The following is a 23,666-nucleotide window of genomic DNA, read 5'->3' as shown; positions in this document are numbered from 1 at the left end:
CACATAAATAGAGGGCTATGCGGATCCTCAGACGGGATGGGTAGGAGCGGGTCGAGTCTGTATCGCCGTATATATATATAGCAACAACGTATAAAATTTTCGGAGTCTCGAGTTTTTATTATTATTTTTAATTACATTACTTAAATTTTATTTTTAAGAGTATGAAATTAAAAATTTATAAAGTAAAAAAGAATTAGGAGTGTGGAAAACGCGGTTTAGTTAGTTAGAACAGAGAGGGGATTCGTTAACAACTCATAGACAGCTGAAAAGCCAACGTGATTGGTTAACGGTAATAAACAGCCACCAAAATATTCCATTATTTAAATATTTCTTAAATTAATAAACAAATAACGCACCTTAATTCTTTCAAAATATATTGAGGTTAAATTTGTAATTTAACAATTTTATATATTTTTTGTATTAATAGTATTAAAATTTTCACGTACATCTCTTCAGATCCCATATTGGTTGGAGAGAAGAACGAAACATTTATTATAAAGTTGTGGAAAACTTTCCCTAACAGACACATTTTAAAATCGTGAGACTAACGGCGATACGTAATAGGTCAAAGTGGACAATATATGCTAGAGTGGGCTTGGACTGTTACAAATAGTATAAGAGCTAGTTATCGAACGGTGCGAGACACTGGTCGGAGTAGGGCTAGACCCTCTTCATAGTATACGTGTTTTAAAACCGTGAACCTAACGATATGTAACGGATCAAAGTAGACAATATTTGCTAGTGTTGAGCTAGGGCTATTACAGACAATGGTACATGCAATGTGGTTTTCCTCTTCTCGAACTTCTCCATTGTTTAATTTCCTTCGATTATTCTCGAAAATATGACTAAGTTTAGTTAATCATCATAGTATACCTCGACGAGAGACATGACGAGAGGCTCATACACTATTTAGACATTTGTATGCTACTTAAAGGCACCTTTTGAAAACTTCCAAGGTTTTGGGAAGCAGGGTAAGCGTGTTAAGCTTGCTTCGAGTTGAGTTTTGGCCTCAGAGTGCACGTAGGCACCTTTAAGACGCTTGTAAAGTTTCAAATGATCGGAAAACACATGATCTAGACAACGTTCAAATTCATTTTGGTCCCATGTGACACTTTAGACACCTTTAAGCTATTTGAGCGCTTTTTAGATACTTTCAAAGTTTCGAGAAGTGGGGTAGATTCATTTAACTCATGTTGATTTGTATTTTTGTCTCAGATAGTGCGCAAAAATGTTTTGAGGAGGTGGGTTATGCACGTTAGCCTTGTCTAAAGAACGTTCAAATTTATTTATGTCTCCAATGGACGCTTAGACATTTCTAACACGTGAAATTTCTTTTGAATGAAGAAGGCACGTAGAAATTTTTTTAAAAGATTATAGTTATCTCGAAGCAACTTACATAGGAATAACTAAATTCTTCTGATGCTTTAGACAAGTGTCGAGATTATGAAAATTTAATCCCGATGCAACCTTCTTCGAGATAGATACACTCGTTCTTATGCAACTTACGTAAGGAGAAGTTAGGATTATACCTGACACTTAATGCTTCTTGTGGCATTGGAGAAAAAGTAAAATCTTACCGTGCAGACACTTCTTGATATATAATTTTAGTCACAAATCTCAAAAGCCTTCTGATCGAGGTGATATATCGAGACGTTGGGATGACTTGCAAGCAAAAATTCATATTAGTATAATACTATGCTCAACACGCTTCGATGTTTAAGTTGGTGTTTAAGGCTGAAGTGATGTTGAGCTGAATTAGAGTGATACTATGTACCTTGTTGTTGTCTCATGAAAGATCTGTACCTGACATGGCAAGGAGGGTTCCGAGATTAGGTGGTGCGTGCCTCAGCTCAACTCTTACGACGCTCAACATGTCTCTCCTCCTTCAAACATATAAGACGAGGATCTGATCTAAATGTTGTTAATAAATTTTTGAAAATTAGTTGATTTGATAGTTATTTATTTTTGTTAACGAGCTCTTTTTTAATACATGAGGATTTAAATCGAGTCATTCATCATGTTACTTGTCCAAACGTGTTGTCGGGAAACACTACTAGATTTGATGATAGTGCACTAGAACAAGGGGTGCTAGCACGATTGAGCGGTTTTAATTATAATTTAGTAATTATTAAAAATAATGGATAACAATGTTTTTTTTGCTCGTTGTTCATATGTAAAATTAATTGAAGTTATATAAATAATAAATTTTTAAAATTAAAAGTAAGAATAGATTCTTATTCTGTCTACTCGATCTAGATGAACACAAAAAATAGGAGAGAGAAAATGCAAGAAAGAATATGAGCGAGAGGACTGAATTTTACATATGAACAATGAGAAAAAGGTTTCGGCGTGTCACGGGCATGCGGCCATGGGCGACATGCCTTGGACAAGCATGACCGTGACACTGTGCATAACCTCGATTTTCCAACATCAACATATTTTGTCGAACATGTGTGTTGGATTCTTTGCACCTTTTTTTTCTCCAAATACGTATCACCTTCTTTCACTAATCTACAAGTGAAATGATATCGTCTTCTTATGTGTTTTGTCTTTGAATGATAGATCGAGTTCTTCACTAATTGTACGACACTCTAACTATATGTATAAATAATCTTCTCGTGCTGCCTCTTGCCTGATTCTTCTAGATACTCTGTCATCTATATCATCCTCTTTCAAGGTTCAACTATTGCCACGTACTCAACTTCAACAAATGAAAGAGCAACGTACATTTCTGAAGCCTGAACAACCAGTTCATTGCTATTTCATCTATAGCGTAGATATATTTAGATGTGCTCTTCCTAAAATCTACATCTCGACTAAGATCAGCATCCACAAAACCTTGCAAAACTACTAGATGTACCTCTAAGATATTTCAGAAGTCACTTCACAACTTCCTAATGTTCTGTCCCTGCGTTTGTCATGTACTTGCTAAAAACTCTCACGGCATGTGTTGTATCAGGTTTAGTGTAGACCATGACATACATCAAACTCCCAACTATAGAAGCGTATGAAACTGATGTCATGTGCTCACGTTCCTCAACTATCTTAAAGAGTTCTCCTTTGACAATTTAATACGATTTGCCGAACGGGTAGCCCTAGGTTTAGAATCATTCATCATGAATTTGGATAACGCTTTTTCAATGTACTACCCTTGGGATAGATTTAATGTGCAAATAGATCTATCTCGTCCCAAGAATCTGCTTCACTGCACCCAAATTTTTTCAGTTTAAATTAGATCTATCTCGTCCCAAGAATCTTACAATCAGTATATCACCCCCGTATAGGAGTAGAAACACATAAGAACTAGTGTATTACTCGAAGAAACAACACTGATTATTTTCCCTCCTATAGAAACCACTCTTGCACATGAAGGAGTCAAACTTCTTGTACCACCGTCTTTCAGTCCATACAAGCTTCCTATTGAGGTTACACATCATGTGTTCCTTGCTTGGAACTACAAATCTTTCCGAGTGCTGCATATAGATCTCCATGTAAAGATGATGTTTTTACGTCCATTTTCTCAAGTTGTAAATTCTATGATGCAACAATACTCAGAAAATTTTGGATAGTAGTTATTTTCAAAACACGAGAAAAGATTTCAGCATAACCAATGTCTTTTCTTTGTGAATATTGCTAACCACTAACCGAGCCTCGAACGCCCTTTTTATCATATGATTCATCGTTAATTTTGAACACCCACTTGTTCAACCGAGCTCTATTTCTAGTAGGCAACTCAGTCAACACCACATATTATTCTTTGAATTAAAATAACGTTTGACAATTATTTTTATTTAATTAAACTCAATATTATGTCTATTAGTTTTAGTTTTAAAAAAATACATCTTATTGAAATTTTAGTCCAATTTTAAAAACTAAAAACAATATAAATATTTATAAAGTATAATATGAAAATATTGATTTTTTTCTCCCAAGACGTATATAAGTGGGCAACTAAATAAACAATTCACTGGATTTAAACAACCAAGTCAACTGAATCCCTATTGTCTAACCATGTAAGACACGAAACTCATTGAGTATTGACCCGTAAAACGACATTATTATCCAGTTTCTAACCAACTTAATTGACCTTTAACTCTTAAATTTTCGAGTCGTATTATTTTATTTTAAATAATAGACTTTTGTATGATAATGATACAAATGGGGGATTTTAAATGTTAGTTTTGTTAGAATACTTTGGGTGACTAAATTCACTAAAAGAAAGAAAGAGAGATTCAAATTTGGTAGGCTAATTATAAAGACCAAAGAGACTTTAATTAATTCAAGTGGTGGAAGCCCCAAGGCATCATAATGATACCCTTTTGTTTTTGGTTTTGGACATTGACATTACCATTGCTATCAACTTTGTTCTTACCATTTGTTTGTAGAAAGCTTAAACACAAAATAAAAATAAAATGTTAATAGCTTTATCGTATTATCCGTCTTTGAATAGCTTCTGAGAACATCGACACAACACACTTAATGGAAATGAACCTAGTAATTCATCAAATTAACGTGCAATTAAAACAATCAAAATCTTATAAACAGAAAACTCAATTGAATTTACCGAAAGAAATGAGCCAACTAAATTTCCGTGCTGGTTGGGGAGGAGAACAAACTACCGTTTATAAGGGTGTAGAAACTTTCCTCTAGCAGACGCGTTTTAAAGCCTTGAGGAGAAGCCCAAAAGGGAAAGTCCAAAAAGGACAATATTTGCCAGCGGTGAATCTGGGTCATTACAAATGGTATCAGAGCCAAACACCGGACGATGTGCCAGCTTTCTCGCTGTTCCCTGAAGGGGTTTTAAAGCCTTGTGGGGAAGCCCGAAAGGGAAAGCCCAAAGAGCACAGTATTTGCTAGCGGTGGATCTAGGCCGTTACAAATGGTATCAGAGCCAGACACCGGACGATGTGTCAACTTTCTCGCTGTTCCCGAAAGGGGATAGACACAAGGCGATGTGCCAGTAAGGACGCTAAGCCCCAGAGGGGGTGGATTTGGGGGCAGTCAGCGAGAACGCTGGCCCTGAAGGGGAGTGGATTGTGGGAGTTGAGGAGGAGAACAAATCACAATTTATAAGGGTGTGGAAACCTTCCCCTAGTGGACGACTTTTAAAGCCTTGAGGGAAAGCCCTCTAGATCGTTACAGGTGGTGTGGCTGAGCAAGAGTTGGTTCAACAATCGACTTATGTTTTTGGTCGCACATGTAAAGGCATGATTAGTTCCACAAATTTCACTGCACTGACTATAGAAAACTCTCTCTCATTATATCAAAATGGAGAATTGATTTAAACAACTAGGTACGACATCATATTTTACACCTGAAGAGGGTACAACACAACTATGGAGGTACATTAGCAAGTGTTACAATAATACGTAGATGAATTTAAACGTTTAGATATATACTTTTGTCTAAACGTTTGAATTATCACCCTCATATCATGAAAGTATAACGACAATAAGAATGCACAAACTACAAGAATCATCAAATGATGAGAACATTACATATATACACATTCAACGTTGACATTTACTTGTTGCCTAAAGGGATAAAGAATTGCAGCACTTTTACACAGCTAATCAAAGGGATGCAAAGCCATTCCCTACAATCTTTCTTTTTCTTTTTCCAGATACACAGAGATACACATAACAACAATAGTGAAGAAATATCAAAGCCACCAAACCCAGATCCTAAATACCACCAATTTGTTCTTGTTACTTCAGTCTCGGCCTCCATCGGGTCGAAAAACGAAAAGGGGTCCGTGTAATGTTAGTAGAATAACGGGTGAGGAGTTGAGTCAAATCATCGGATCATATCATATCATATCAGTTCTACACGTATTTGTTAGGCTGCTGTTTCGTTGGAAATCGATTCAGTTGCAATATGTGTGTTCGCAAGCTACAATCTTTCACCTATATTCATAATGGACACCAAACAGTACAATAAAAAGAAATGCAACACATGAACAGTTCACTTTTGAGTACTGAAACTGCATGACTACGACATACCTGCATGGCTGCTAGCGTTGACAAAAAATCTTCACATTGTTGAAGTAAAATCCGTTCCTTCGCCGTCACCTTAACCAGTTCAGCCACCACGGAGTTCGTTTCTTCTACCTGTGAACAAGACAACCATTTCTAAGTTATGAGCTATGAAAAGAGTCAAAGGAAAAGGCTCATCAATCTTCCTATTTCCTTGGCTATGCTATCTAATAACAAGACAAAGCCCCAAAACAAAGCTAAGTTGAATCTGTAGTACATAGCTTTGTGCTGCCTATTCATAACTTTCATGCAGAAAAATGTTCAAAGTTTCTCACAAAGGTAAAAATTCTAAAACGCAGCACCTTAGATGATAGAGAGCAAATTGAGGATGCCATTGCTTGCATAACATCAACAGCTGATCCAACAGCATCCTTCAGGTTCTGAATATCCGCCTGATAAAATACAAAAATGAATTATTTTCTTCACATTTGAGCCTTTATTGAATCGCTTTCAATGAAAACTGAAAAGGCACATACTATTGATTTCCCAACAACTGGGAGCCGTAGAGTACTAGCCTTCAAAGCCTCGGTCGCTCCAAGCATGGAGCTCGAGTGATCTCTGTCTAAAAGAGCCCACTCTTCCAAATAACTTATCTACAATCAAATTGATTCAGTTGAAGAAGCTCATGTCAGAATTTGGGGTAAATTTAACATAAAATTGATAGTTCACAAGGAAATTACGGCCATTGTCAGAATTACATTATCCTATTGTCTTAAATGAATAAGAACACTGTGAAACAACACGATTCAATCTATTATAATTAGTTCATTGCGGTAAGAGATGGAGTGTAGAAGATAAGTTCAAAAAGTAAAGAGAATGGTCACCATGTTGATAGACCCCCAGTAACTAATGTGCATCGTAGTAAACAGGTACACAATGAGTCTAAGTGTTTGAGCGAACATATTAAGGGAAAATGTGGCTAGTTAGTTGCAAGGTATAAGCACATGATAATCCCTGTGTGTGTGAGATCCCACATCGGATGAGGAGGAGAACAAAACATTATTTATAAAGGTGTGGAAACCTCTCCCTAGCAGACGCGTTTTAAAAACCTTGAGGGAAGCCCGAAAGGGAAAACCCAAAAAGGACAATATCTGCTAGCGGTGGGCTTGGGCCGTTACACCGTGAGTACATGTATAACAGACTGTTTTCCCTCTCTCCAAAAGTACCACAAAACTGCCCACACCTTGGCTTGTAACAAAAACCTTAACTTCTCAAAAAAGGGGGGATGGAGAAGGAATATCTTGATCATCTATCTGCAACCCCTATGTCTATGCAAATATAAATAAAACTCCTCAATGTATGAGATTCAAGCTGTATGAGTTAAAATCATAGCTCCAAAGGATATGGTCAAGATCTTAAATCGCCTCCGTTCGATATAGAATGAGTCGCAGTGGCTCAATCAAATTAGGCACCTTTCTCAAAACGTGATCCGAAGTGTTAGCTATTGCGTGGAGAATCTACCACACAAGAAAGTTAACCTTCTAGGAAAATTCCACCTTCCATAACGAGACAAAGGCTAACTGGTCGAAGGAGATGGATTAAAAAGACGAGCAAAAAACGATTTACAAGAAAAACCTTTGGACGGTCTAGGACTCCAAATACAAACATCCATTCTCCTTGAATTACAATAAAATGCCCCAATCAGAGAAAGAAGGGCTAAAATATATGTCGAGACAATGGAACCCCAATAAAGGTGAAGGCAAGGTGCTAGAATAAGATAGAACAAGTCATCCAATGATTCCTCATCAGAGAAAAATAAAATAAACAAAAAACAGAGCAGAAAATCTATCTCCAACCACTTATTCCCCAGAAAAATGTATCCCTCCCATCACACCAAACAATGGATAAAAAGAGAAGAATGAAGCTCCTCAGCAATACCTTTCGAATGGTTTCTGTAGTGCCTTTAATCCCACCCAAGATCCATTCATGTCATGACACACTCATGACAAGCCTTGAGGAAATTCCAAGCCTTATATACATTTTTCGGTTGTCTTTGTAGCTTCTTTAGACCTTAGGCGAGATTTTCCTTCGCCAACCTAACACAACTCGTGCGGATTCTAAGCTTGTTGGCCACACATGCCGCCCAGGAATGCATGTTCAATCATCTCCAACTCTAGCCAACTTGCCTCTACACTAGATCAAGTCATTCAGCTCGACCTTGCCTCTACTAAGCCAAGAGCTCTCAGGTGCAACGTCACAACTTAGTCATCATCTTGATTCCCAACAACACGACTATGCATCGTGATGTCATCCCATGTCTTAAGACAACTCGACCATCTTGGCTTGTTCGAACATGTCATGTCATTTATGGATTCTCATCAGGGCATGAATCCTCTCGTGTCCATGTTAGGGCATGAATCCTCTCGTGTACATGTCATGTCATTTATGGACTCCGTATTGGATAGTGGTTGCACATACCAACCTCCGCCACATGAGATAGGATGTAATGCTGGCACACCCATGTCGTTCGACACTGTCCTTGAAAGACCCATTTGGAAGGAAAATGCCCGAGACACTCGTCTCGCAATGCTCATCCATGCCACATGGTAGCTTGCTTAGGCTATAGGACCCAGGGGTGGTGGAGAGCTAACACCATGCCTCCCCCTAAGGTACATTCTGAAGCATTTCCAATCTAGCCGGTGTAGACATGATTTTGATGAACAGTCATATGGTGTCGTGGAGCGTCTGTCTAGTGTCTGATTGACACCAAATTTAGCAAGCTTTCATATTTCATATAGACAGACTACTCCAGAGCCACATGCCCAAATTCCCTCTAGAACCCTGACTTTCAAGGTCAAGGCCCGAAGTTCTGCTCGGCACTTCAACAAGCCTATCTTTGACATTCATGTCGACATCGTTGCCTCTGTCTTGCCTATGCCTCCGCTTGGCTTCAATGCATATCTTTATGGTGTGTTAGGACAATGCACCGTCCTCTTTAGGCGCTTCATGGCACTTGTCTGTTGTGGCCCTCACGTGGTCGGATAGGCGCCACTTGAGGGTTGCGCTTGTCACTATGTGAAGGTCCCAACCTATTGTATGGTTGTGACAATTCAAAATCAAGTGGTCCATGCTTGCTCTCAATGACCTTTGTCACAAGTGTAAGATGCATAATGAAAACACCCGTCATTTAGACAAAAGGGCCTTGTAACAGTCCTAGTGTTACCTATATCTAATCCCCCAAGGTCCTACTTGCTTTTTCACCACCTCCAATTTGACTAAATGTGATCCATCCATTAATGAAAATCGAGTACATCAACAACCTAGTAGCTTTAAATCTAAGATTACATTTAAACCTAAAGCCTTTTTTTCCCGCAAGAACTTTATCCAAGAATTTTAGTTCACATGGTCATACACCCAAAGAGGACAATATCACAAGGGTTTATGCCCACATTAGTTAGGAAACGGACATATCCATTAATTAAACATAAGGAAAACATCCCCCTTGGTATGAGTCCTTTTAGGTGAAACAAAAATAAAGTCATAGGAGTTTATACTAAAAGTGAACAATATAAAAATGTGGGTATCATTATCACTAATAAGTGGTTTTTGGAGAATTCCCCAAACTTAGGTCTACGAAATTCTTGTGGGCTCGAATGATGAACAAAAAAGTTATGAGCCATGGAGTCATAGTGATGGTGATCCATGGTTGAGAACTATCAGACAAACGATGTATGAATTCACTAAGGATAGAGAGTTGGACATATCGATAACTATTTGATGAGAGACCTTATGTTTTCTATTTGATGGAAGGATTGTGGAAATGTGATCAAAAGTCTCACATTGGTTAAGGGAAGATCCACGGTGTATCAATAAAGGACAGCATCTCCATTGGAATGGAGCATTTTAGGTGAAGCCAAAAGTAAGGCCCCAAAAGCTTGTGCCTAAAGTGGATAGTACCGTACCATTGACACAATGAAGAGCATTTATTGCCCCTAGTAGTGCTTCGAGGAAGATTTCATGGTGGCTGAAAGTAACCTCATTAGTAATCACCCCCCATTATTCGACCATCCAGAAAGATAAGGTTGTGCATATCTTTAATATTATCGAATCTTTTGAGCTCTTTACCAGTCCAAATATGAACCCAGGCAACTAAGCAAGACTTCAATATAGGCCAGATAAGTTGCTTACTCAAAAGTTCTTTACCTAGCCTCTCTATTATCTCTAGCATTGAGAAATGCCCCATAACTTACTTATGCTTCCACTAAAAGAGAACCTAAAGTGACTTGCACTTCGGAATTCAATTATTGAAAGATGCAGGATTTAGCCTTCGAGGAGATCAACAGTCTTGAAGGAGACTGTCATCCAAGCCTTCCACGCAAGCCTTTCAATGTATTTTATATGTCTACTTTTCTTTCGCCCAAGAGTAGCTTTTGATAATTGAAAAACTTAAAGAGAGGTTTCTATTGGGATTGATCACGAAAAAATGAAGGGGAGCTCATCCAGTTAACGAGAAGAAATGAGGAATCCCACAGTATTGGGAGGTCTAGATGAAGATAACATTGAGTTGAAAATCATTCACTCTTGACCAAAAAGCTTCTGCCTTTTTCGATGTCGAAAAACTCACAATGGAGGACAACAGAGGCTGACGAATATGGTGTTTCTAACAAAAATTGGTGGACAGATTTAGCTTCCCTCGTCCCTTTTAAAGGCACTTAACTAGAAAATATTGAAAACAAACTCCCACATAAAACATATGGCTTGCGAGAGTGCGTTGGAATACATACATTTTTATAGGAAAGATAAAATCCTTATAGATCAAAACAGATTCACACACAAAAAAAAAACATAAAACGAGAAATCAACCCAACAAGCGGAATTACAAATGTGATTTTTATCCTTGATGGTCAGGTGCTGCTTATTCAACCCTCAAATCTTTTGATGGAGAAGAGCTCTACTCAAAAGAAGATGAATAATTTGGGCATCAATGATTTATGTCAGTATTAATACATTAAAACTCTATGGGTATAATGCAATGGCACTTCAAGTGTCCTTTAGAAGAACAATGCATTTGTTTTTTCTGAGCCTGAAGAACAGATATTTACAAAGTTCTATCGCAATTTTCTTTTTCTATGTGCTATATGCAAGTTTGAAGGCATCTAAAGAGCCAAATGATAAACCAAATGACATTCTTTGGGAGAAAAAGAAAAGGGTTCTGAATCTTACTTGTCCCTTGAGGACGGATGTCAGCTTCAATTTTTGCCGTAGTAATAGTAACTTGATTCTTTTAAGTGTGACAGTATGCCGTAGTTCTGAGATAGTGACCCATGCATTCCAAACATTCCTCTGGTGCATAAAAAGAAAGATAAGAAATATACTGGATTAAATATACGCAAACAAAAATTAAGGCTAAATTATTTTTAAAAAAATATCCTAAACTTTGTTTTTCAAACCCTAAGAAAACTAATAGGAAATGGGTTCAATTCATGACAGCCACCTAATATCCTATGTGTTTCCGTGTCAACCAAATATAGCAGAGGTCCAGATTTTGTCCAATGAGATTAGTCGAGGTGTGTGCAAGCTAGCCAAGGACACTCACCGATATAAAAAAAATTTAAATAATAATAAATGTTTCAAAAGTACTCTTTGAGTAGAAAAGTGTTATAATGTTGATTAATCAACATGTTTGAATGTAGTTTTGGAACATTTACAAAACCATTTTCCCCAAAATGCATACCCCACATCATAACCAAACCAATCACAGTAGTTTAATGTTCTTAATTATTCTAGTTACAGACAATACAAATCATTGGACCCTCTGCATATCAGGACTAGCAAAACCAACTTGTATCATCAAAATATAGATCAGGGACTTGACCAAAATCCCAAGCCTCCAACCCGTTTTACCTTTGGTCGGAAAAAGACAACGGAGAGCTTGCAGAAGAAAGAGTTAGTAACGTCCATGTTGGATAGTACCAAAAGTAGTTCCCTCGTATGGAGGATGGATTAAACAAAATAGCATCAACTTGAACAATTATAATTCGCCCAGTTTCATGAGTGTCCTGTTTTCAGCTGTATTCTCCTAAGCATGATGCCAAGAAGGAGAAGAATAGATACTAGGATGGAAATGAGGGGGTCCAGAAACATGGTTACCTAGTTAGAAAGGGAAAGTCATTTACACGGGCGAGAGAAAATCAAATGTACGAAAACGCAATTGATGGTGTAAACCAATTTGAAAAAAAGGGGAAAGGATCATTGATGAGACAATTAGAAACGAAACAGGCAACTCTCATCAATTGGTTTACAAGGGAATAAGTTGACGGATTAGAAAGTGACAAAATTAGAGCTGCCATTTTTATGGACTGGAGATTTTACAACTAGAGTAACGTTAGAGGTCATTGTGATGATGGAGGAGAAGATAGAAGCCATTATCATGAGTATATTGGATGAAGCAACAGTGTAGTACTGACTAACAAAACATGGAAGGAATTTAAAGAAGCCGTATCATTCTATTTTGATTATAGAAAGAATGAATATTGTATGAGCAGTTTAGGGCTCTAAGCAAGAAGCAGCATTAGGGACTACCCGAAGTTCCAAATCATTATCGCAGCATAACCAAACGTACTAAACATAGTGTTTAAGGGTGATTCCTTTAAATGGGTAGCAATTCAAGATCTGGGAAGAGTATTGAAGGGTGATTCACTATTTTGAAAAAATGAAACTTTTCATTGCATAAATGTAAAGTTACATAAACTAATGCTCAACATCTAGGCAGGGGACTGAATATTAAGGGTTGATTGGGTTGGGCATGAGATTATGGAAGTGGCCATCACTACTGAAGGACATCAACACTTGAGCCAAGGGAAGAGGCCATATGGAGGAAACATTGGTTGAGCATATGATCATGGTTTCAGGCCTCCCTTCATGCCATGATCCCTAATAGGGTAGTTTGAATGAGTCTGTGTCTTCAATCTTAAGAAAGACAGCGCTCCTCCGTTCATGTAACTTACCTGTTATTTTTCATCCATGAAGCTCCAAGAAATGGGAATTCCCACCAAGGAAGACCGAGATGTTTTCTAGGCCATCAGGTAGAAGCATAATGAGTACCAGGGTAGCGATTGGGATTTAAAATTAACCAGCTCTAAAGAAATATAGTATGGGCAAACTCTCCAAATCTCTCCAAAATCTCTCCATATCCCTAAAAGCTCTTTTGTTCCACTTGAGAGAAAGATAGTTCATAGGCCAATTATAAATCTAGTGGCCTAATCAACCAGCAAACTCCTCCAAGCAATTGGTATCCTCTCACTAGACAGTGAATTGGTCGTCGAGACCAAAAATCAATCTGAGCACATGAAGTGTACAGACTTTGGAATGGTGTGTCAAGCAAACACCAAGGAGCTATCAATTAATTGGAGGTGGTTTCATGCAATGAACCTCCGCCAACCAAAAAACTTCTCAAAACATATACTTTTCAGCCCCTTCAAATGCATCCTACTCAAACAATCTGCAACAATGACCAACGGAATAAAAGAATATGGTCACCTCAAAGCAATGAATATCCACTCAATCAATCTGCCATTAAGAATAACTGAGTAATTAACACTCAGAGGTACACCCGTAGATTCACTTTGTTGCAACACGTAGGCCTTCTACGAGTTACCATTTAGCTTGAGAACAATGTTTAAGAAAGACCAATCAACTTTGTTGCAACACGTAGGCCTTCTACGAGTTACCATTTGAACTCAGGACCCTACAAAATACATTTGATTGCAGTCATCCACCACCCCGTTAGCCACAACAAGGGAATTAATAATTTGTCTCTTCCCGACAAAAACATACTAGAAGGTGAAAATAGTTACAGGAAGAGTGGATTCCTGCCGTTCAATCCCGGTCAACGAAGCAAACTGCCTTTCCTACCGCGCTTTAGCACATTGCTCACCATTTTCTTGCACACTATCTTCCAAATTATTTTCCACTATTTGAACTTTCCTTGTGGGTGAAGCCATAGAGAGAATCACAAAATTCCACCACCTTTAGCTAGTTGATTACAGACACTTTTGAACAGATCAATAAAAGAACCTACTTTGGCATATATAAAACCACCAAAAGTGGAACATCAATAGCACCTACCAGACCAACTTTTTTCAATTCTCATGACATTTCTTTCATGCTTTATCATAATAGTACAAACATTGTAAAAAATGACTGATCATTCCAGCCTTAGCTTTCGAAATGCGTTTAAAACAATGTCGATTAACGGAACCACTTAGAAAACAATTTTTAAAAAAATCAAGGAAAAACTTAAAACAAGCCAAAAATGTGTTTAGAGAAAAAAGACAAACATTAGATTAGTGGGATCTACTTCTCTTTTCCATAGAAGAGAGGTCTAATAAAAATCTCATTCAAAAAGGAAAGAAGAGGAATCATATCATTGGAATCTCTATCGTAGGAATGTCTGCTAAGATCAGGCATAAAAGAAGATGCTAGGTCTCCCTTTCTCATAAATGAAATAGATTGCTTCTTATCAAGAAAAAGCTTATACTAGATCCTATGTAGATACTATGTAGATCCTACCTGTTAAGTAGAAGGTAGCATAGAAGATAATTCATGTGATGTCCCACATTGGTTGCGGAGGAGAGCAAAAGACCCTTTATAAGGGTGTGGAAACCTTCCCCTAGCATACACGTTTTAAAGCCTTGAGAGGAAGCCCGAAAGGGAAAGCCAAAAGAGGACAATATCTGCTAGCGGTAGATCTGGGTTGTTACAATTCATGAGTTGTTTCATTGCAGTAAAGGAAACAAAAAAATAGAATCCCCATTGGAACATACATCCCAAACACAACCATTGATTCAATTTCCCAAGGGCAAGGGAAAATGTGAAGCATTTGCTGCCTTGAAAAATATACTTCCAAGAACAAAACTACATGTCTTAAGATTCTTTATCAGAGTAAGAATCTCACCCAAAATACTCAAATCCCCTAGACAAAACTCTCCAAAGAAATCTGTAAATCATATCGCTTAGAGGGAAAATATTCAGGTCGACAAAGTTAACAATACTTAAGCTACCGAAAGACAATGGCATCACAACCAAATAGAGACCACGGGAGATCTCCCTCTGTCCATCCATCCCGACCCGTAGGAAGTTCCCCGTGAAAGATTCAGTAGCAACTGAATAAGCAATTTAAGATGAATTCTAGAAGAGAGAATTGATCTAAGGTAGCCGATATGGCTACAACGCCGGATACGATTCAAGGCCAACTTTTGGATGTAACAACCTTAGATAGATAGTGTCCATCAAGAACAAAATGTAAGTTAAGGTGCAAGTAGTAGACATTGAAAACCTCACGAATATCATGGAATTAGGCAAAACCACAGAAATTCATCAAAAGGGTAAGATATTCAACACAAAATTAGTACCTCTGCGTTTAGTCTCTGCAGCATGAACGTAGCATCTGCCCTTGCGTTCACAAACCGCCATTGCAAGTAACGGTTATGCTGAAGCCTCAATACATGTGCATCAACAATGCGATCTTCCCCCATCTTCCCCCTCCGGATATCAACAGAGAAACTGAGAATGGAGGGCGTACTAATAGAGTTACTAACCAAGGATCCACCGAAACCATTTCTCGTCCTGGAAGGACTAGAAATCCCCCTTGATGGTGATGACACGGAAGAAGTCCAAAGCTTACTTGGGGATGGAGGCCTGGCGCCACCGCGAATAGGGGAAGCCATTGTTCGTGGTGATAAAATTGGCCCATCACTTGAGAACCGTTTTGACTGATTAAACTTTGATGGGGCTCCCAATCTCGCCCCAGGACTAGTCGATAAAGGAGAACCAGGATCATGCAAGCGCCGCAGCCTGCTGTTGGTCTCTTGCCAAAACCTCGCAGATACAACAATCCCTCGAGGCCCATTTCTTCCCTTGGCAACCGAACCACAATCTTGAACGCCTGAAGTACTGCCGGAGGAAACACTGTCCGTATCAGATGTAGTGAGATCAGAGGGCACAGAAGACTCGTTCACAGAATCGGCATCTGGGCTTTGCCGAACGGTCTTCAGCAACTCGGGACTGCTTAAATCCAAGCTCAATCTACCATCAAAAGAAGCTCTTCTATTGTCATCTAGCATTGTTTGCTGTAACCCCCGAACCACCATCCCAGATCCAATTCCATTCACTTTCTTCTGCTCACCACTGCAATCCAAACTCCTCGACAACGGATTCCCCTCCAAATTAGCATGCCGGTTCCTCGCCGGCCAGCGATGTTGATCAAGTAATTTCGAATTCTCCACCTGAACTCCAGACCCATCGCTCTTATCCCTAAGTGGAGTCGCCCGACGCCGTTCCGGCGTCGAACCCTTCCTCGCATTACTCAAACTCGGCGTCGTAGTAGCCTTCGTCTTACTAATCGGAAGCGAAAACGCCTCTCCTTGAAAAGAAACCGATAAACTCCTCGTAGAAGTAACCAAAAGCTTCGCAGCCTCAGTCGCATTACCGTGCCTCGATTCAATAACCGGAGTCATCGACCGAGGCGCCGTTGGTCGCCTCCGGTCCACCGATTGGGACCGCTTAGGTCCCAAGGAAGGCAATGGAGTAGACGCAGGGGTCAAATTAGTGGACCTAGATAGCAATGGAGACGGAAATCGACGAGAAGAAGCCGAAGACGAAGTAGTCGAGGAAGTAGAAGTAGAAGTGGAAGGCGACGGAGACATATACCTTGAAGGAACCTGTCTACCTCTCGGTTTCCGATTAAGAACTCCATTGTCCTTCTCAGAAGGCAACAACGGAGGCCTGGCTTGATTTCTAAGATGATCTTGCTGGCGTTCATGACGCTGATTGGTAGAGATTTTGGGAGTTGGAGAGTGGGTCGAAGCTGCTCCAGAAATGGCAGCCACCATTGATGCAAGAAAGCAACCAGAAGCTCGATTTCGTCCGTTTTTCTCAGAGTTGGAAAGAGAAAAACGAGGATCTCAGTGAAGAATTCACCATTTTGCAAAGAAAAAGATTCAGGAAATCCCAGAAAGAAGAAGGAAGAAGGTTGTTGAAGAGGAATTGAACATGTTCCGTAGAAGAGAGGAAATCAATGGACATGGAAGGCAGCCCGGCTCGCTGTGTGCGTGTCCCCGTCAAGCTCACTTCCGTCTCCTCTGGGCTAGAGAGAAAGAGTAGGTGACAGACAAGATTTGAGAGCTCCGCTGCCTCATTACAGAAAGAGAGAGAGAGTAACATAAACTACTTGTATTTATACACTCTACACTCCTTTTCTTCTTGGGTTTATGGGACTCTTTCTAGAGACGTTACATAATTTAATTAATCCCTTCTTTAAATATATATAAATACTCCCAAATTTTTATATATATTTCAAAACAATTAGATACGATACGATATGATAGTATGCAACCGAGCGAGAGGCACAGGGATCGATCTACCACCGATAAACAACCGTAAATTAGGGTGTAATAGCTCAAGCCTAGCATATATTTAGCTCTTTATGTATCGTCGTTAGTCTTGCAATTAAAACGCGTCTCTTGAGTAGATGTTTCCACACCCTTGTAAGGAATGTTTCATTCCCCTTCAGTTTCACAGTTAAAATGCGTCTCTTAGGGAGATGTTTCCACACTAAATGTTTATTCCCCATTAGTTTCATAGTTAAAATGCATATGTTAGGGAGATGTTTCCACACCTGTTACGTATATTCGTCAGTCTCATGGTTAAAATGCGTCTGTTAGTGAGATGTTTTCACACCCTTATAAGAAATATTTCATTCTCCGTCAGTTTCACAGTTAAAATGTGTCTATTAAGGAGATATTTCCACACCTGTTACATAGCGTCGTCAGTCTGACGATTAAAACGCGTATGTTAGGGAGATGTTTCCACACCGAATGTTTCATTCCCCATCAGTTTCACAGTTAAAATGCATATGTTAGGGAGATGTTTCCACACCCGTTACGTATCGTCGTCAGTCTCACGGTTAAAAACGCGTCTGTTAGGGACATGTTTCCACACCCTTGTAAAGAATGTTTCATTCCTCGTCAGTCTCACAATTATAAGGCGTCTATTAGGGAGATGTTTGCACACCCATTACGTATCGTCGTCAGTCTCACGGTTAAAAACACGTCTGTTAGGGACATGTTTCCACACCCTTGTAAAGAATGTTTCATTCCTCGTTAGTCTCACAATTATAAGGCATCTATTAGGGAGATGTTTCCACACCCATTACGTATCGTCGTCAGTCTCACAGTAAAAAACGCGTATGTTAGGGAGATGTTTCCACACCCTTGTAAGGAATGTTTCATTCCCCGTTAGTTTCACCGTTAAAATGCGTCTGTTATGGAGATGTTTCCACACCCGTTACGTATCGTATCAATCTCACGCTTAAAACGCGTCTATTAGGGAGATGTTTTCACACCGTTGTAAAGGAATGTTTCATTCCTTGTCAGTCTCACGGCTAAAACGCGTCTATTAGGGAGATGCTTCCACACCCTTGTAAGGAATGTTTCATTCCCTTCAGCCCAAAGTTAAAACGCGTCTATTAGAGAGATGTTTTCACACACTTATAAGGAATATTTCGTTCCTATCAGCCCAAGCCTAGCAGATATTATTCGTTTTTGTCCATTACATATCGCCATCAGCCTCACAGTTTTAAAACATGTCTATTAGGAAAATGTTTCCACATACTGAGGAATGTTTCGTTAGCTTCTACAATTGACGTGAGATCTCACATAGAGTTCAGAGAATTCAATTCTCATTCTCAATCCACAATCGATATAAGCTCGAGATTTTTTGTCAATTTTAATTAATATATGGGTAAAATATAAAAATAAAATTTGTGCCTAATTTTTTTTTCTTTTTCTTTTTACATTAAAATACATCCAATAATTAATAAATTACGAGTAAATATTAAAAAAAAAAATGTTCCTTTATCTTTTTGAGTGGCTACATGTGATCCCTTGTTTTCTTTTTACTTATGTTATCTTTTTATATTACAAATATTTATTTTATATGGTAAAGTTTAGTATCTTCATATCTTTAAAAAAGAATGTGATGGTTATGGTTGTAAAGCTCAATTATTTTAATCTTAGCATATTTATTTTACCAAAAAAAATGCATTTTTTTTAATTATATAATAAATTTTACCATATATATATATATATCTGGTAACTCTGTAAATTTTAAAAAATATTGAATAAGTCGATGACTTATTCCATTCTATACTGTGATTGTTAGGAGATATATGATCTGATAACTCGAACAGCTCGAACTATTCAACTTAAACTATATGTGTTGGGTGTTNGTTTTTTTTTTTTTTTTTTATCGTATATCATAAATATATACTTTTATAGGGCATTTGTCGTTGTCATGCCCTTACAAAGTGGGCACATTCGAGCTCATACATTAATTTTTTTTTTAATTATATTAATGATAAATTATTGATTACCATTATAAAAGTGGATGGTTCGAGTCTTGACTAATTCAAAATAATTTAATTTTTTGATTGAAAATTCTATTAAATTTTTAATAATGATATGATATAAGTACTCGACAAACTTTTTGACAAATTTAATTGATGCATTGTAGCCTCCATGCCCGTTTTTGTTGAGAAATTTAATTATTTAAATGGATCAAATTAAACTTGAACTTGCTTTTTTGCCGAGTATAGATATAGTATGAGACCTAACGAGGTGACAATCATTATTACGAGGAAGCAAATGGCACGAGCATATGCTATAATATTATATTATAAATCGTTAATTAAAAGCCAAAAACGTCATTCATCACTAATAATCTTATGTAAGATAATATTGTCCTATTGGGACTTTTCCTGGGAAGGTTTCCAGCCCCTTATAAAAGGGTGTTTTATTCTCCTCCCCAACCAATGTGGGACATCACAATCCACCTCCCTTTGGGGCCCAGCGTTCTTACTGGTACACCGTCTCGTGTCTACCCCCCTTCGAGGAACAGCGAGAAGGCTAGCACATCGTCCCGTGTCTGACTCTGATACCATTTGTAACAACCCAGGCCCACCGCTAGCCGATATTGTCCTCTTTGGGCTTTTCCTTTCAGACTTTCCCTCAAGGCTTTAAAACTCGTCTGCTAGGGGAAGGTTTCCACACCCTTATAAAGAGTGTTTTATTCTCCTCCCCAACCAATGTGAGACATCACATCTTAAAAGTAGGGTAAGAGTTGGACTGTAACTCTATTTTCGAGTTGGTTAAGTTGACCCGACCAGAAAATTGTCAACTTACAAACCGACCCAATTTTTTTCCAGTTTTCCAAAAACTCACCCAACCCAAATCTAGATAGTCCAAATTAGTCGAGTTCTCGAATCATTTACCCTAAACCAATGTCGAAAAAATCACCCTAAAGTCAAAAACCAATATATAACCCGAACAAACCTAATTTTACTTTTACAAAATCTTCCTCTGGCTCATGATTAAAGAGATAATGAGAATACTTTATCACTTAATAATTAATTAATCACATTAATATTACATACATATAATGTAACAAATAATTACAATACTAATAAAAAAAAAATAATATATTGTGGTTTTTGCAAGCTAAGTTAAGCTATAATTAAAACCCTTTCTTTTTCTTAATTGCTTTTTGCTACCTATGAGAGATGCCACATCCATTTCATTCCCTTTCTTTTTCCCTTTCTTTTCAAGCTACTCCCACGTTCGTCTCGTTACTCAAAATCAATAGTGTATTGCGTGGGTTAATAAGTTCGTTGCTCGTATAAAATCTCGATACTTGTTCGATAAGAACATAACGACATGAGCCCTCATACTTTGTAGTTCGTTTATTAAATCGAACTTGACTTTAAAATATTGCTAGAGATGAATATTAGTATCTTGCGACAAAAATGCACTTTTTTGTCGTAATAAATACTTATTTATTATACCATTGTCGGATTTTGTTATCATACCCTAGAAATTTGACATTTTTATTACAAATATATATATAATAAATAAAATATTGTTAAAAAAATTTCATTTTGAATATTATATATATATATATTAATTGAAAGATAGTAGACGTAAAAATACATTTAAAAAAAAAATCATTTTCAATATATATATATATTTTGTTTCGAAAGATAGGTAGACGTAAAATATCGTTAAAAAAGTTTCATTTTCATTATTATATATATATATATATATATATATATATATATATATATATATATATATATAATATTTATTTATTTATTGTAATATTTGATATGTTTTGTTTTGAAAGATACGTAGACGTAGAATACCGTTAAAAATTTCTCATTTTCACTATGATATACACGTACAAATTTGTATACACAGTTGAAATTTGACTACTCTATTAAAAAAATAAATATTTTATTTACTTTGTCGTCGTATAAATAATATTAATAATGACAAATCATTCACAAATTTATTCAGAAAGTTACTTAAAAAATTATTCTACCAAACACGAAAAAAAAAAGTGAATTTTTTCTTAGATCGAGCTTTTAACCTAATTTGTAAATAAATTCTCGATAAATTATTCAAATAATTCGTCCCATAATTTGAAAAAAAAATAGGAGAGAGAAAATAAGGTTAGAGAGAGAGAGATTTGAAATGTTTCATTCCCCATGTGACTTTAGACATACTCAATAAAATAAGAGTGATGGGTTTGTTTGTTAAGAAGCTTAGAGGCATTAGGTTTGTTTGCTTTGGAAGTGATTATAACCCTAATATTCAATTCAACTTTGTCTTTTTCTCTTATATCTTCTACCTTTTCTAACCTCCTTCCGAACCTCACTAAAAATCAAACACTTAAACGAGTTCTTATTTTGAATAATCGGGTTTCTAGAACAAAACCCGTTATCAAACTGATTTAAAGAAACCTCACAGCGTAAGTTTTTATTATCAATAACAGACGCTTGATAAAAAAAAAAAAAACCCGATTCTTATTTTGAATGACCTGATTTCTAAAGTAAAGTAAAGAAATTTCGAGTTTAAGTGTTGATATAGATTGTTTGTCGGGTTTGGTAAGTAGGGATACCCTCTCTTTTTCGGGAACGTCCTTGTTCGAGGTATCTTAGGCACATATTTTCCACACTTTCTTAAGACTAAAGGTTGAGATATTTGGGGGAGTTGTCCTAAAGGAAAGGCTTGGGAGAAGTCAATGTAACTCTAATGTGGCTGCTAAATATTGCCAAAAATTGGGTGCCTTGCAAGTTCATGAAACTATATATATATATATATATATATATATATTGTATATGTTTATATATATGTATATGTATATGTATATAAGTATTGTATATGTATATTTAAAGGAAGACATGAAAAGGTAAAAAAAAAATTTNTTTTTTTTTTTTTTTTTTTTTTTTTTTTTTTTTTTTTTTTTTTTTTTATCGAACCAAATCAAATGGACCACCCATTTTTAATCTTAAATTTTATCAAACCAAACCGATAGTCACAAGTTACTATAATATCAAATTGTGAGATCTCTTAGAGAGAGAACGAAACATTGTTTATAAGAGTGTGAAAACTTCTCCCTAACATACATGTTTTAAAATTGTGAGGCTGACGACGATACGTAACCGGATAAAACAGACATAATCTATTAGTAGTAGATTTGAGCTATTACAAATAGTATTAGAGCCAGACACTGAACAGTGTGCCAGCAAGAACGCTGGGTTCCCAAGGGGGTGGATTGTGAGATTTCATGTTGATTGGAGAGAAGAATCAAACATTATTATAAGGGTGTGGAAACCTCTTCCAAACAAATACATTTTAAAAACAGTGAGACTGATGACGTATGCTAGCTGTAGCGACTCGAAAAAGAAAAAGAAAATGAAAAAGAAAAAAAAAACTTGATCGCCAAAAAACCCGCGAGTTTTTCGACAACCGCCGAGTTTGGCGGATCCCACGCAAAATGACAACCATACCCCGCTCAACCTTCAACCCACGACTCCCAGAACACCTCAGAATACCTGCAAACAGAGAAAAGAGAGAAAATACGAGAGAAAATATGAGAGAAAGATAGATAGATAGAGAGAAAGAGAGAGAGAGAGAGAGAGAGAGAGAGAGAGAGATTTCAAGTAACGCCTGCGAGTTTTCAAATTTTCCCGGCGAGTCCCAAACCACCCGAAAATCGACGCCAAACGCTCAGTTACAATCATGAGAAGGATCCCTAACGATAGCACAATAACTCAAGGTACGTTTTGTGCTTTTTTGTACGCGTCATTATCGGTAACCGAGGTCAAAAATTGGGTTTTCCTAAACGTCCTTAGATTTATGGTTTTAAGTATTTTTAGGCCACAAAACATGGAGGAAGGAAAGAGGGGGCGACAAAGAAAGAAGAAAAAGAAGAGAGAGTACCGAAATCGGCATCGAAACGCCGTGGGAAGGAGAGAGAAAATGCACTAGAAATTGCGCAGAAGTCGGGTAAGGAAGACGAGATCCATCAGATCTTGGCCAACCCGGATTTGAAACTCGAGAGCCCAGCCCGACTTCTTTCCCCTTAGCCTCTGCCTTCGGCCCAGCCCAACTATAGGGGCGCAAACCTCAATCCAGCCCAGTAGCCCACGGTTCAGTTGAATCAACTCGAGACCAAACATGTGGTTCAACCAAACCGGCCTACAGCCCAATATTCTCGAGGCCCAAAGGATAGGTCCAACACATTACTCTCGGCCCAAAAGCCCAACAGCCACGCCGGTAGTCAGTGACTCGA

At 37.6% G+C, this 23,666-nt stretch overlaps 1 protein-coding gene across 1 annotated transcript; it reads right to left on the bottom strand.

The window, feature by feature from the left end:
- Nucleotides 1-5,467: 5,467 nt before the first annotated feature.
- LOC111793789 (QWRF motif-containing protein 2) lies at nt 5,468-17,188 on the bottom strand. The gene is made up of 6 exons (XM_023675831.1): nt 15,389-17,188; nt 11,199-11,318; nt 6,512-6,628; nt 6,338-6,427; nt 6,003-6,110; nt 5,468-5,906 (listed from the first exon to the last, which is right to left on the bottom strand). Exons 1-6 carry the CDS (start codon nt 16,865-16,867, stop codon nt 5,826-5,828), a joined length of 1,995 nt encoding a protein of 664 aa, XP_023531599.1. The 5' UTR covers nt 16,868-17,188; the 3' UTR covers nt 5,468-5,825.
- Nucleotides 17,189-23,666: the final 6,478 nt, after the last annotated feature.

The sequence above is a fragment of the Cucurbita pepo genome, chromosome LG04 (assembly GCF_002806865.2).
Source record: "Cucurbita pepo subsp. pepo cultivar mu-cu-16 chromosome LG04, ASM280686v2, whole genome shotgun sequence".
Taxonomy (NCBI): domain Eukaryota; kingdom Viridiplantae; phylum Streptophyta; class Magnoliopsida; order Cucurbitales; family Cucurbitaceae; genus Cucurbita; species Cucurbita pepo.
Note: the sequence above shows the minus strand (reverse complement) of the source record. Positions and strands in the feature narration are given on the sequence as shown.

Excerpts from the sequence above, each read along its gene's own strand:
- LOC111793789 (XM_023675831.1), bottom strand. The coding sequence starts at position 16,867 with ATGGTGGCTGCCATTTCTGGAGCAGCTTCGACCCACTCTCCAACTCCC. Across the intron at positions 11,319-15,388 it reads TGCAGAGACTAAACGCAGAG|AGGAATGTTTGGAATGCATG; the intron begins GTACTAATTTTG and ends TTTATGCACCAG. Across the intron at positions 6,629-11,198 it reads CATCCGTCCTCAAGGGACAA|ATAAGTTATTTGGAAGAGTG; the intron begins GTAAGATTCAGA and ends ATTTGATTGTAG.